At 38.1% G+C, this 14,157-nt stretch overlaps 1 protein-coding gene across 1 annotated transcript; it reads left to right on the top strand.

The window, feature by feature from the left end:
• The first annotated feature begins 6,464 nt into the window (after positions 1-6,464).
• LOC118716674 (olfactory receptor 1N2-like) lies at positions 6,465-7,442 on the top strand. Its single transcript, XM_036434234.1, has one exon. The coding sequence runs from the start codon at positions 6,468-6,470 to the stop codon at positions 7,440-7,442; it is 975 nt and encodes a 324-aa protein (XP_036290127.1). The 5' UTR covers positions 6,465-6,467.
• The last annotated feature ends 6,715 nt before the right edge of the window (positions 7,443-14,157 follow it).

The following is a 14,157-nucleotide window of genomic DNA, read 5'->3' as shown; positions in this document are numbered from 1 at the left end:
TTATAACTATGCACATTAGAAAAGACCATTTGGATCAGATGATTTATAAAGTTATAGATTGGTGTCAGCACTTGACCAGATATCCAAGGCTCCTTCAAATGATGTCAGCTGTCTCCATGAAACATGGCAGGGAGGATGGAAGGTGCTCTGAATGGCACCCATCCTATCAGCACACTGAATAATTATAACTTCCCTGAATAATTATTAAGTAAATAACATTTTGCTTAGTTATAACTAATTAAAATAATTTACTTATATAATTATAAGTAAAACAACTGTATAATTTATTTTAAATACATTTTTAAAAAGGTGACATTTCAGAATAGCATGCATATTCATAATTTCATTTTTGTAAAATTAAAACGTAATTGTTGGTATATGTGTAAGGACACTGAAATAAAAACCGTGTAGAGGTCAATAGTATTTTGTTTTGAGAAGTGAGTATGTGTCAGAAGGTTGTGGGTGCCACCTTCTGCATTACTCAGTTTTAACGATACCAGAGCGTATTATCTTTGTAATGAAAAAATTCTTTTTAAAGTATGAAGGATGTGATTGATTCATTGAATTAATCCAAGTGACCATCCAGAAGGCTTGGAGACTGGGGGAGTTCTGTCGAGTTGACCAGGTTGTACTCTCTAAATGGCAGCTCTGACAAGTGAGTAGGAGAACAAGAATCAAATGTGTAAAGGAAAGAACAAGTGAGGGAGCAGGAATTTGTCATCCCCATAGCCCAGTCCATGTAGGCCCTTTCAAATCTTTCCAACTTTTCCGAAGAAAAGGCTGTTAGAAGTGCATAAAATATTGCCCATTTCCTTTGACAAGGCTGGGAATCATTGTGCTTTTTCTCTGACAACAATGATGGTCTCACTCATCTGACTTTTCCACACACTTGGAACCTCTTCATCTGTATTTAAAAATCTAATAGACTCTTCTTGCTTCTGACTCCTTTGCTCTCACAGGACTTTCTTATATTTAGATACTAGATTGATATATTGCAAAGCTATATAAAGGTGTCAAATTCTTAGTTCATCCCCCAAACTACCTATTTGTTTCCAGCCCTATTCAGAGAAGAGGATGTTTTGATCTGAGACTCAGATATCTTTATTTTCCGTAGCAACCATATTGCGGATACATCAGGAATCTCATAACTAATCTCATAACTAAATATTGGATTTTAGGTTTAACCAATCTATATTCATTGCTCTGAGTTAATGAAAAAGTCAGAGTAATAATAACAACACTTGCTGAGCAAGAGCCATGTACTGGCCACTAGATTATCTTAAGTGATAACTCTGTGCAAAGATGCTATGATTATCTTTATTAAGAAACTGAGAATTAAGTTATTAAGAATACATTTGCATTCCGAGGGGTTAAGAAACTTGCAAAACCACACATTTAGGAATTGAAGTTAAATTGTCTGAATCAAAAGCCTAAGTTTTCTGATCTGCTATGCTGCTTTTCAGTGTTCACCAAACCACATTCTAACTCTAGCTTAGCTTCCTGAATATCCTATATAAATAAAGAGCTAACATGCTAATTAGACTGGATGGTGGAACAACCTTCTGGAATAACCTTCCAGAATGACCGGTGGGCAAGGGGTGGGACCGCAAGGACCTACTCTTGCACGAATTTTGTGCATTGGGCCTCTAGTGTTTAATAAGGAGAAAATGAACCATCAGCAAATTCATTCATTCCAATTTTATCGAGCTATAGCTGAAAATAAAAGTTGCATATATTTAACGGGTACAATGTGATGTTTTAATACGTTTAGTGCATAATTACAGATACATTGTGAAATGATAATCACAATCAAGTTAATTAACATATCCATCACCTTAGAGAATTGAAATACTCATTCAATCGGGCAGTTCCAGTTCATGGCAAATGGGGATATTTTGTAATATTGGCTTATTTTATGTGAGTGTGAATTGATGTAAATCAGTCCACTTCTGTCCAATGTTTGGATAAGATCCAGTTTCTATACTTGTAAAACTTAAGGCCTCAAATCATGATTTTTACATGAAAGGCCCAGACTCTTTCCTTTCTACTGTCTCTCTCTCTCTCCTCTGTCCCCAAATGCAACTGGATCTAGACTTAGGAGCTTAGCAAATAGCAGGAAATACAGTGACATATTATTTTTATATGTATCCAACTGTATCACTTTTATAGTAAAAATTTGAATAAATGAACATTTATTACAATTTTTACTTTTCTTGCTCAAGGGTAACTTAACCTTTAGGAAACTCATTATTCACTAAAAGCATATCAGTCTGTTGTGAGGTTCCTTATTGCCTCATATCAGGAAAATGTCGATGCTATTTCTTATCATGACATAATCAGCCCTTCACGATTCCTTCCCCATCTTTCTGTCCAATGACATTTGCCCCGCATGCCATGCCACTCCACATTCTTGCCCATGAATCATTCACTGTCCTCAAGCAACTCATCATGTTTTTCCTGCATGCCTTTGATGCTTAGCTATTCCATCTCCCTGAATGTCTCCTCCTGGAGATGTTGGAGTTCATTGCTTTATCTTCTGTGCTACCCCAGTCCTGTATATGGGTCTCTAGTAGAACACTTGATATATCGCCTTATAATTACTTATCTCCATTAGACTGTGTGGTCCTCAGTGCCAGGGACTCATTTTTATTCATCTTGTTTCTTCTTAGTATGTACTTGGTAATTTTCTATTGAATAAATCAATGGATGGGTAGACAGTAAAATGACATTTTAAGCTACAGTGAAACTGTATGGTATTATTGTTTAGCTACCAGCATTGCCTTTTATTTACAGAGATAGTTAATAAAACAGATGACTCTTAAAGAAGATCTTCGGTTGCTTATATTCTGGTACATAGAAGGTGTTCAAATTGTTTGTGAAAATGAAAAAAAAAATGCCCCTAGCTGGTGTGGCTCAGGAGTTGAATGTTGACCCATGAATGTTCTCCTGATCTCCTCCTGATCAAGGTTTGATTCCCTGTCAGGGCACATGCCTAGGTTTCGGTCTCTATTCCCAGCAGGGGTCATGTAAAGGGCAGTTGATCAATTATTCTCTCTCAGTATTGATGTTTCTATCTCTCTATCTTGGTCCCATTCTCCCTCTGAAGTAAATAAAAACATATTTTAAAAAACGTATTGTGGTTGTTCAAAGTAATCAATTGTGTATTTTCACAAATACTGAATTCATGGTTTGTTTATATCTTACATTCAAACTAAATATTATTTTATTTTAATTTAAAAAGATGCACAAGAAATTAATGCTTGGAATTCAGATTTAATGTGAGCATATCTTCATGTGCCCCTTCCCAATGCTGAGAAATGTTCACCAATTCTCTTGCTTTTGTATATTTGAAAACAGCAAACATGATCTGATATGCTCCATTCACATGTCAAGTCCCTCTGAGGGGTATATGGAGTTTAAGAAATGGTGGTTTCAGGGAACAAAGGATTAAATTAATAAGCTGGGACAATAGTCCTTTGGATCAAAGCTACCTAACCACCCCACCCTTTAGGAACTTAAAGGACATTAAGCCATCTAATACAACTGTCTTATTTTATGAACAAATAAACAGACCTCAAAGAGCTGCTGCAGTCTGTCCAAATTCAACACTACACTTGTTACCAAAAACAGGATTCCTGAAACAATTTACAGTGGACCATTCTGCTTCTCTTGACATCTGGCCAATGACTTACTGTCAGTCCTGAGTTGGGCCAAGAAGAGCTGCTTATTTCTTCATGTTAAGGTAGATGTTTGATTATTCTGTTCTCAGTTCTCACTTGTCAAGAATGAAGAAGTCATATTTGTTGACCAAATGGAAAGAGCATCTTCCCCTATGTTTAAGGCAGGAGGGACCCCTGGTATATGAAAGCCCAATCTACTCTACAGAAGAAATGAGAGGAGGGTACCCTAGATCCCGAGTCAGCCAGCCTGACTAGGATCCCAGGAAAACATGCAGCTTCTAGCACAATCCCCAGAGCTCTCTGAGGGAAGTTTCAGAGACATCTGGGAATACCAGTCTCTAAGGTATTCATTGTGGGAAAAGCTTGGTTCATGCTCAGTCCCAGTCCTCATACTCTAAATGATTGCTCTGTGACTTTATGAGGTTTGTTTATCCTCTTTGGACTTTAATTTTCTCAAGTAAATAAACCAGAAAACAAATATTCTCTCACAATAGAAATCTTTGAGTTAAAATTTTTTTTGTCATTCTAGAGCATATGGAGTGTTATCTTGTAGTTTTAATGAATACTTCCCCAATTTCTAATGATGTTGAGCACATTTTCATGTACCTATTGGTCATTCCTACACATTCTTTATTCTTTTAAAAATATATTTTTATTGATTTCAGAGAGGAAGAGAGAGGGGGAGAGAGAGAGAAAGATAGAAACATCCATGATGAGAGAGAATCATTGATTGGCTGCTGCCTGCCCACTCCCTGCTGGGGACTGAATGCCCTGACTGGGAATCAAACCATGACCTCCTGGTTCATAGGTTGACACTCAACCACTGAGCCACACCAGTTGGGCTGTCATTATTATTTTTTTTTTTAAATCCACACCTGAGGATATTTTTACCATTGACTTTTCAGACAGAATGGAAGGGGGGGAGAAAGGCACAGGACGAGAGAGAGAGAGAGAAAGAGAGAGAGAGAGAGAGAGAGAGAGAGAGAGAGAGAGAGAGAGAGAGAGAGAGAGAGAGAGAGAGAAAGAAAGAGAAAGAAACACCGACATGAGAGAGACACATTGGTTGGCTGCCTCCTATAGACACCCAAACTGGGGCAGGGGATCAAATCCACAACTGAAGTATGTGCCCTTGACCAGGAATCAAATCCAAGACCTTTTGGTCTGTGGGAAGACAGTCTAACCATTGAGAAAAAATGGCCATGGTAGGTTGATTATCTTTTGATAATGCTTTATAGGAGTTTTAACTCCGATTTAATGGATATACTCTCATTTTTTTTTTAGTTTAACTATTCAAGAAAACCAAAATTTTTATCAACATATTTGACCATTTTCCATTTCCATATATCTTATATTATTTCCTAAAAATGTTTATCTTTTTATTTAAGTGTTTCTCAACCTAGCTTTCTGCCCCACATTCTATTCCAGCTCATAACTATGTTCCTTTCCCTCATGGGTTTCTCCGAGATTATTTTGTTTACCTTAGTTTCTGAAGGACTGTTTTGGTAGATAGGAACCAGCAGCCTAAGCTAATGACCCTTTTAGCAACAACTTGAAATCTAGAGGCTCAGAGAAGTCAAACAACTCCCTCTCCCTCAAGGTAGTGGGGCCAGAAAACCTTTTGGCCAGGTTTGGAGTCAAAGTTTGCTATGTTCTACCTCCTATCCTGACCTCCTTATGCCCTAGTTTCCAGCTTTCCGAGGAGATACCCTAAGCAACCACTACCCTGAGATCAAAGACACTCTCATCCCTGGGCACAAAACTGATCAAATACAAACTCCCCCCCCCACCACCACTCCCCAGTATGCTCTGCACTCCTCCCATGCTCCTTGGTGAGCCTGGCCTAGGGAGCCAGAGTATGAGGCTAGACAATTACTTCATGTCTGTCTCTAAGGATCAGCCAAGGGAATCATACTCCAGAGGCCCTGAACCTAGAAATACTCCCGTGACAAGGTGAGCAAAGGATGTCTAACACCCATCACTGCAGTCAGGGTTGCTGCTCTTCAGCTGGCTCAATGAAACTAGCCTCATTGGCTCCTTTCAAACTTCTCAACTGCTGTCGGCTAAGAAGAGCCCTGTGTGCTTGAAGCATGGTCTTCTGAGACCAAAGGGAGAACCCAGGAACAGGGTGGGCTCCTTTGGGGGTGCATGCTGTTTGGGCCAGAGCAGTATGGTGAATGCTGCAAAAAAGAAACAGGAAGGGTTGTGTTTTCCCTCAGAGACACTCAAAGATCGCAGTCAGCATCCCTGTGCACTGTCCCAGACATCCTGAGGTGAGCAGTGGGAACCGAGTCACCTAGATCTGCCTTCTGCAGAGGAAGAGGTTCAGCTCAGAGGTGGCTGTGATGCAGGGCATTTAAGGATGTGGGAAATGCTGTTATTTCCTCTTTGTGATTTAATATCATTGAGCCTTGTGTAAATATCTGTGCTGTCAGATAACAAAAGCATGCACTACACAGAGCAGTTGGTTAGATACTGCAATGTATTGTGCTTTCGGTTCAGCAAATGGCAGTTCTTAATGCCCATGTGCTATATAGCATGCATGGAAGTAACCTGGAACTCACATCTCCAACCAATACCTACCACTTTGCTTTTGTGTTTTAATCTCTTTGCCTACTTGCTCTCTTTTACCAGCTAAATTGAAGAATAGGAAAGAATTAGGGGAGATCCAGGAGGGAAGGTCTAGGGACCTTTGTAGTCTAATCTACTAACTAAAATATGACTATATCATTGAGGACCACAAGTGTTACTTTTTCTGCAAGTTTCCTGTATCTCTTTTCTCTTCTTAGAATGAGTGGTGGCATGGACAGAATTAACCAGTCCAGTGTCACTGAATTCCTCCTCTTGGGTCTCTCTGAGAGCCCAGCGCAGCAGCCTCTCCTATTTGGCATCTTCCTGGGCATGTACCTGGTCACTGTTTTGGGGAACCTGCTCATCATTCTGGCCATCAGCTTTGACCCTCACCTACACACCCCGATGTACTTCTTCCTGGCCAACCTCTCATTTGCCGATGCCTGCTTTTCTTCTACCACAATCCCCAAGATGCTGGTGAACATCCAGACACATAGTCAGACCATATCATATGGGGGTTGCTTGGCCCAGATGCAGTTTTTCATGATATTTGGGGCACTGGATGACTTCCTCTTGGGGGTGATGGCTTATGATCGCTATGTGGCCATCTGCAAGCCTCTGCACTACTCCACACTCATGAGTCCTTTTGTGTGTGTGCTTTTTCTCATAGCATGCTGGGTTCTCACCATCCTCGCTGCCCTCTTACACACCCTGCTCATGGCTAGGCTTTCTTTCTGTGCAGGCAACACCATCCACCACTTCTTTTGTGACGTGGTCCCTCTGCTGCAGCTCTCTTGCTCAGACATTAGCACCAACCAGGTAGCCTTGTTCATTGTGGCCTCCATGATACTTACTGGCCCTCTCTTCCTGATTATCCTGTCATATTCACACATCATCTCCTCTGTCCTTAGGGTCCCATCTGCCTCTGGCAGGCAAAAGGCTTTCTCCACTTGTGGGTCCCACCTCACTGTGGTCTTCTTGTTCTATGGTACAGCAATCGGTGTCTATCTGTGCCCACCTTCATCACACTCAGGGGGGAAGGACAAAGTTGCAGCTGTATTTTACACAGTGGTGACCCCCATGCTCAACCCCTTCATTTACAGCCTCAGGAACAATGACATGAAGACTGCACTGAGAAGGCTTTTTGGAATTCACAACTGTCTTCCCAGGAACTCTAATGTATTTGTATTTTGACATTACACCCTGAAGAAACCCTGTGTTTGTGAAGAAATATGGTCCTATATCACATTTACTTAGCTTTTAGAGAAGAGTGATATAGAAATCATTCTCTTAAACCCTCCAAATCCTACAATGTATGTAAGTCAGCATATTTCATAAAGGACATATACTATGATAAATGTTGTCAGTATTTCCTTGGTTTGAATGGTGATCTCAGCTAAAGGGGGGTAAAGGTAAATTAAAACTTCATTTATTTACTGTCCTAATTAAAGTGTGAATTTTTAAACATGCAACTCAACATTTATTAATCTCTCTCATTCATTTGCCAGATACTGTGACAGGCAGAGGGGATACTGAATCTACTTCCCCATGTGCTATGTAGTTGCACTTATAGTTGCAATTAATGACAATATATGTCTAACTGTGATGATTTCTCCATAAAGCTTAATATTTACTTTGTTCCACTTTATTATCTCTCTAAATGTATTATGCCATTTACTATTAGTTCCCTAATTATAATCATCTTGGATATGGTACTATGATGATCAAATTTTACAGATGGGGAAACTATGCTGTAAGTGGAAGGGAAGGTTGAAATTTGTTTCTTGTCTGACTCAGGAATCCACACACTTACATTCTTGAGTATCATGCTGCTCAATGCTAATGTTTGTACTAAGAAAAATATTCATATTAAGGTAATATGTATATGTTGGTGCCTACCATGTATATAGTAGTATCATAGGCCAGGTACTATGCTATACACTACTGACAAAATGTTCAAATAAGTAAAATACTGTCCATGTTTATACATGGTAGAAACATGTTCTATTTATTGTTAATCAAATCAGATAGTGATAGTTTCCATAATAAGTGTTGGAGCACAAAAGGAAGAAAAAAAAGTGTCAGGTACAGTTTTACCCATGAGTTTACATTTTATTGAGGTTTAATGTGTGAGCTCACTTGAATTGGTGAAGGCAGATTCCATAGGGACAGGCTAGTTACAGAGGGTCATGCTTGTTCTTGGAGCCATTGCAGTCCAACTTTGGAAATGTTTGTTATCTCTCTGAAGATAGGTCTTGCCTTTCTTTTCCAGTTCAGTTTCCATTAAGTCTCTTGGTCAATTCTGTTCTTTGTGGCTCTCTCTCCCTATTGTCAATGCTTTTGAATCCTGGCTGCAGATTAGTATTTCCTAGGGCTTCAGAAATCTCTAAAGAAGAGATCCTAGTGTCTTCCATAAAAAGAAAATGGTAAAACTGGTAACTGGAATGAATCCAGTTTGAGAATACTGTTGTGGGATTTTCTTCCTGGCAGCAAAAGGACAAATGAAATAAGGTATGAAAATACCTGATAAATAGTTTACCCTAGTAACAGTTAGTAAGATAAAAATCACTGGGGGTGGGGTGGGGGTGGGAATAAGGCACTGAGAAGTTCCTAAATACTTAATCCTGGTTTAATCCTTTTACACCTAGTTCAGATTTTTAAAAAATATATATTTTATTGAGTTTGTACAGAGAGGAAGAGAGAGGGATAGAGAGTTAGAAACATTGATGAGAGAGAATCATTGATCAGCTGCCTCGTGCACACTCCCTATTGGGGATGTGCCTGCAACCAAGGTACATGCCCTTGACCGGAATCGAATCTGGGACCTTTTAGTCTGCAGGCCGACAATCTATCCACTGAGCCAAACCGGTTTTGGCACACCTCGTTCAGTTTTTAATTATTTGTCTGCTTTAATTCTCTGTCTCTCCAGAAAAATTCTTAGGACTTGCTATACACTTTCTGCCTTTGAATAACAGTTATTTCACTATTACACATTATTTTATTTATTTATTTATTTATTTATTTGTTTGTTTGTTTGTTTGTTTTTTAAATTTAATTGTTATCTGTGTACATATTTCAACATTGCCTTCCCCTCCCATAAATACCCTCCCTCCCCAGAGTTTTGTGTCCATTGGTTGTACTTATATGCATGTATACAAGTCCTTCGGTTGATCTTTTATCTCCCCCAGATCTCCCTACCTCCCTGCTGTAATTTGACAGTCTGCTTGTTGCTTTACTGTCTCTATATCTATCTTTTGGTTCATCAGTTTATAATGTTCTTTATTATCCATAAATGAGTGAGGTCATGTGGTGTTTCTCTTTCATTAACTGGCTTATTTCACTCAGCATTATGTTCTCCAATTCTATCCAGATTGCTGCAAATGATGAGAATTCCTTCTTTTTTATGGCAGCATAGTATTCCATTGTGTAGATGTACCATAGTTTTTTGATCCAATCATCTGCTGATGGGCACGTAGGCTGTTTCCAAATCCTAGACTATTACACATTATTTTAAACTAGAGGCCTAGTGCATGAATTTGTACACCAGTGGGGGTCCCTTGGCTTGGCTAGTGGGATTGGACTGAAACTGGCTCTCCTCCCCCGAGGGGTCCCGGATTGTGAAAGGGTGCAGGCCAGGCGGAGGGAGCCCACCTGTGCACTGTTGGGGCTGAGAAGGGACCACAGGAGGGCTCCAGGGCATGTCCGGCCAGTTTTGCTCAGTCCTGATCTGCTGGAACCTAGCAGCAAGTTAACCTACCAGTTGGAGCGTTTGCCCCCTGGCGGTCAGTGCATGTCATAGTGAGCAGTTAAGTGGCCTTAGCATATCATTAGCATATTATACTTTAACCAATATGTCCTGGTGTATGAAATTTGTGCTTGGGGGTGTGTCCCTCAGCCCAGTCTGCACCCTCTCCAATCTGGGATTCCTCTCACAATCCAGGACTGCTGCCTCCTAACTGCTCACCTGCCTGCCTTCCTGATATATTCAACACATATAACACATATTAAATTCTTTCAAATGTTTTTATTTCTAACTTTATTCCTCAAACAGACTAGAGTTTGGGCATCACCATAGCCTTAAATGTCACTCTTCTTGCTGATTATGTAGTAATAAGTCTTATATTTATGTATAAAGTTGGGTAAACATATTACTTTTTGCATCTGGCAGTCAAAAAAAGAGATGAAAAGATTGGGGTGAAAGCTTGATGCCCATAATGACAATAATATGGGTGGGACTCACGACAAATGCTATATTATGGACTGTCGAGGAGCATGGCAAGTCAAATGAGAACTTTTAGACACAAATGACATCCTATAACATAAAATTGTCCAGTGCCTTGTCAAGAACTCAAGTGTCCCTTTGTGGATATAGGTAATTGGAAATCAGTAGTGCTTTATAACAAATGTATATTTTACTGTGATTGTGAGATAATTATTAGTTAAAATATCAAAATATGCTTGAATGACATTAGCAAAATTACAAGTGTCACTGAAATCTCACAAGGCTTCATAAATACAAAAAGCCACTAATGGATATAGGTATTAATTTTTTAAAAAAAACTTTAGCTTCATTTGCATAGAAAATATAGTCTGATGTGATGATACAAAGCATGATGTATAGTATCTGATATATCTATGCTATATATGAAATACATATATAGAAAATCTAATAGCCCAGGAAAGAGCCTCTGATATTATAGATTGGAAAAGAAATGTACTGCAGGTAGAATCAATCTGAAAATACCAACATGAACCAGATATTTCTCTATTACTAATATAATTTAAGTATTTCCTTGTTTCACTCTCCCCACTCCCAGAGTTCATGTAAGGTCTTATAATTTTGCATCCCATACCTCCATAATTTAATTATTTACACCAGGCTCTTCAAATCAGAGTTCACAGATCTGCAGCATCAGCATCATTTGGGGGCATCATAAATGCAAATTTGGGGGTCCCTCCAAGAACTACTGAGTTGGACTTCATGGTGGTAGATTTCAGGAATCTGTATTTTATTATTATTATTATTATTATTATTATTATTATTTTTAGGAATCTGTATTTTAACAAGTTCTCCAGGAATTCTTGTGCACACTAAACCTTGGAAAGCTTTGCTTTCTTTCTTCATTTGGGAAAGCAGGATGTCCATGAAGGATAGTCAGTGCTGGAACCGGTATGGCGTTTGTAGGAAAGTGATGATGTGTGCAGAGAGTATGTATGTGATAGTATGTATCTGTATCTACAAAGGATGACAGCATGAAGCATGCTTTCATTAATTATTGTGTATGGGGGCTAAGCAACATCAACCACACAGTATGGCAAAGTGGGTCCCGTGATCAGTCGTGATCTCCTAAGGGGACCTTCATCTCAGTGTTATAACATTTTATATCATTGCTGGAGAGTAATACATTTCTTCTTATATAAGTAACAAGTAGTTTGGATTCCTTGCTTTCAAAAAGCCTATAAAGATGAAAAGAAAATCTATTATTTTAGATAAGATTGTGTAGAGAAATAATGTAGCTAAATTCTTTATATTCTTAGGTTAAAGCTTGAGATTATGAACTCAAAAAATGAGTTTCCAAAAAATATCCTCTAATAACAGATAACCAAACTGTATATTATTATATATCTTAGGCCTCCCAAGTTGTAGAAATCAGTAGTAAAATTGATCTAGCACTTGCTAATCAAAATTTACTAATAAAAGAGAGCATTATTAATAAGATAATGAATGCAGTTAGACAAGAAGAAATAAAAGGCATCCAAATTGGAAAAGAAGAAGTAAAGATGTCTTTATCTGTAGATGACATGATATTGTACATAAAAAATCTGAAAACTCCATAAAAAACTAACAGACTTAATAAATGAATTCGGCAATGTAGCAGGATACAAAATTAACACCAGGAAATCTATGGCATTTCTATACACCAATAGTGAGCTTACAGAAAGAGAGAATAAAAAAGCAACCCCATTCACCATTATACAAAAAAAAAAAATTAAGATATGTAGGAATAAACTTAACTAAGGAGGTAAAAGACCTATATGTGGAGAAATACAGGACACTGAAAAAAGAGATAGAGGAAGGCATAAACAAATGGAAGAACATACCATGTTCATGGATTGGTAGTATCAACATCATTAAAATGTTCATGCTACCCAAAGCAATCTATAGATTCAATGCATTCCCTATAAAAATACCAATGGCATATTTCACAGACCTAGAAAGAACTCTCCAAAAATTCATCTGGAATAAAAAAAGACCCTGAATAGCCACAGCAATCCTGAGAAAGAAGAATAAAGTAGGAGGGATCTCAATAGCAGATTTCAAGCAGTATTACAAAGCCACTGTTCTCAAAACAGCATGGTACTGGCACAAGAACAGACATATAGATCAATGGAATAGAATAGAAATCCAGATATCGACCCAAACCACTATGCTCAATTAATATTTGACAAAGAAGGCATGAACATACAATAGAGTCAAGACAGTCTCTTCAATAAATGGTGTTGGAAAAATTGGACAGATACATGCCAAAAAAATGAAACTAGATCACTAACTTACACTGTACACAAAAATAAACTCAAATAAACAGAACTTAAACATAAGATGGGAAACCATAAAAATACTAGAGGAATTCACAGACATCAAAATCTCAGACATATGCCCAAAGAGCTTCTTCATTGATACTGCCCTTAGGGTAATGGAAGCTAAAGAGAAAATAAATGGGACTACATTAAAATAAAAAGCCTTTTTACAGCAAAAGAAACCATCAACAAAACAAAAAGAAAGTCCACTGTATGGGAGAACATATTTGCAAATATTATCACTGTTAAAGGTTTAATTTCCAACATCTATAGACAACTTATACAACTTAATAAAAGGAAGATAAATGATCCAATAAAAAAATGGGCAACAGACCTAAATAGAATCGTTTCAAAAGAAGACAGAAGGAAGGCAAAGAGACATATGAAAACATGCTCTAAGTCACTAATTATTTGAGAGATGCAAATCAAAACGATAATGTGGTACCATCTCACACCTGTCAGAATGGCTATCATCAACAAATCAACAAAGGACAAGTGTTGGCGAGGATGCGGAGAAAAAGAACACTGGTGCACTGCTGGTGGGAATGCAGACTGGTGAAGCCACTGTGGGAGAACAGTATGGAGTTTCCTAAAAAAACTAAAATTGGAACTCTCATTTGACCCAGTAATCCCATTCCTAGGAATATATCCTAAGAAACTAGAAACACCAATCAGAAAGGATATATATACCCATAAATTCATAGCAGCACAATTTACAATAGCTAAGATTTGGAAACAGCCTAGGTGCCCATCAGCAGATGACTGGATCAGAAAACTATGGTACATATAGCAATAGAATATTATACTGTAGTATAGAATACATAAAAATAGAATACATAAAAAAGAAGGAATTCTTACCATTTGCAGCAACCTAGATAGATTTGGAGAACATTATGCTAAGTGAAATAAGCCAGTCAATGAAAGAAAAATGCCACCTGATCTCACACATTTGTGGATAATAAAAATATTATAAACGGATGAACAAAAAGATAGATATAGAGGCAGTAAAGTATCAAACAGACTGTCAAATTACAGCAGGAAGGTTAGGGAGATGGCCTTATATGCATGCGTATTAAAATAACCAATGGTTGCAAAACATTAGAGGGTAAAGGCAATTATGGGAGTGGGGTGGGGGCAACGGTAAGATATGTATACATATAAATACCTTAATAAAAAATGACTTAAAATAAGATAATGAAGCTCTGATCAACAAATTTTTACCAGGTGTATTCAATATACCATCAGTTATCTTAGGGTTTGTGTTTCCAGAGGACTTAAAATTTTCAGACATACTCAAATGAAAAAAATCAGATCTGTGAGATCAACAAAA

The sequence above is a fragment of the Pipistrellus kuhlii genome, unplaced genomic scaffold (assembly GCF_014108245.1).
Source record: "Pipistrellus kuhlii isolate mPipKuh1 unplaced genomic scaffold, mPipKuh1.p scaffold_m20_p_12, whole genome shotgun sequence".
In the NCBI taxonomy this organism is placed as follows: domain Eukaryota; kingdom Metazoa; phylum Chordata; class Mammalia; order Chiroptera; family Vespertilionidae; genus Pipistrellus; species Pipistrellus kuhlii.
Note: the sequence above shows the minus strand (reverse complement) of the source record. Positions and strands in the feature narration are given on the sequence as shown.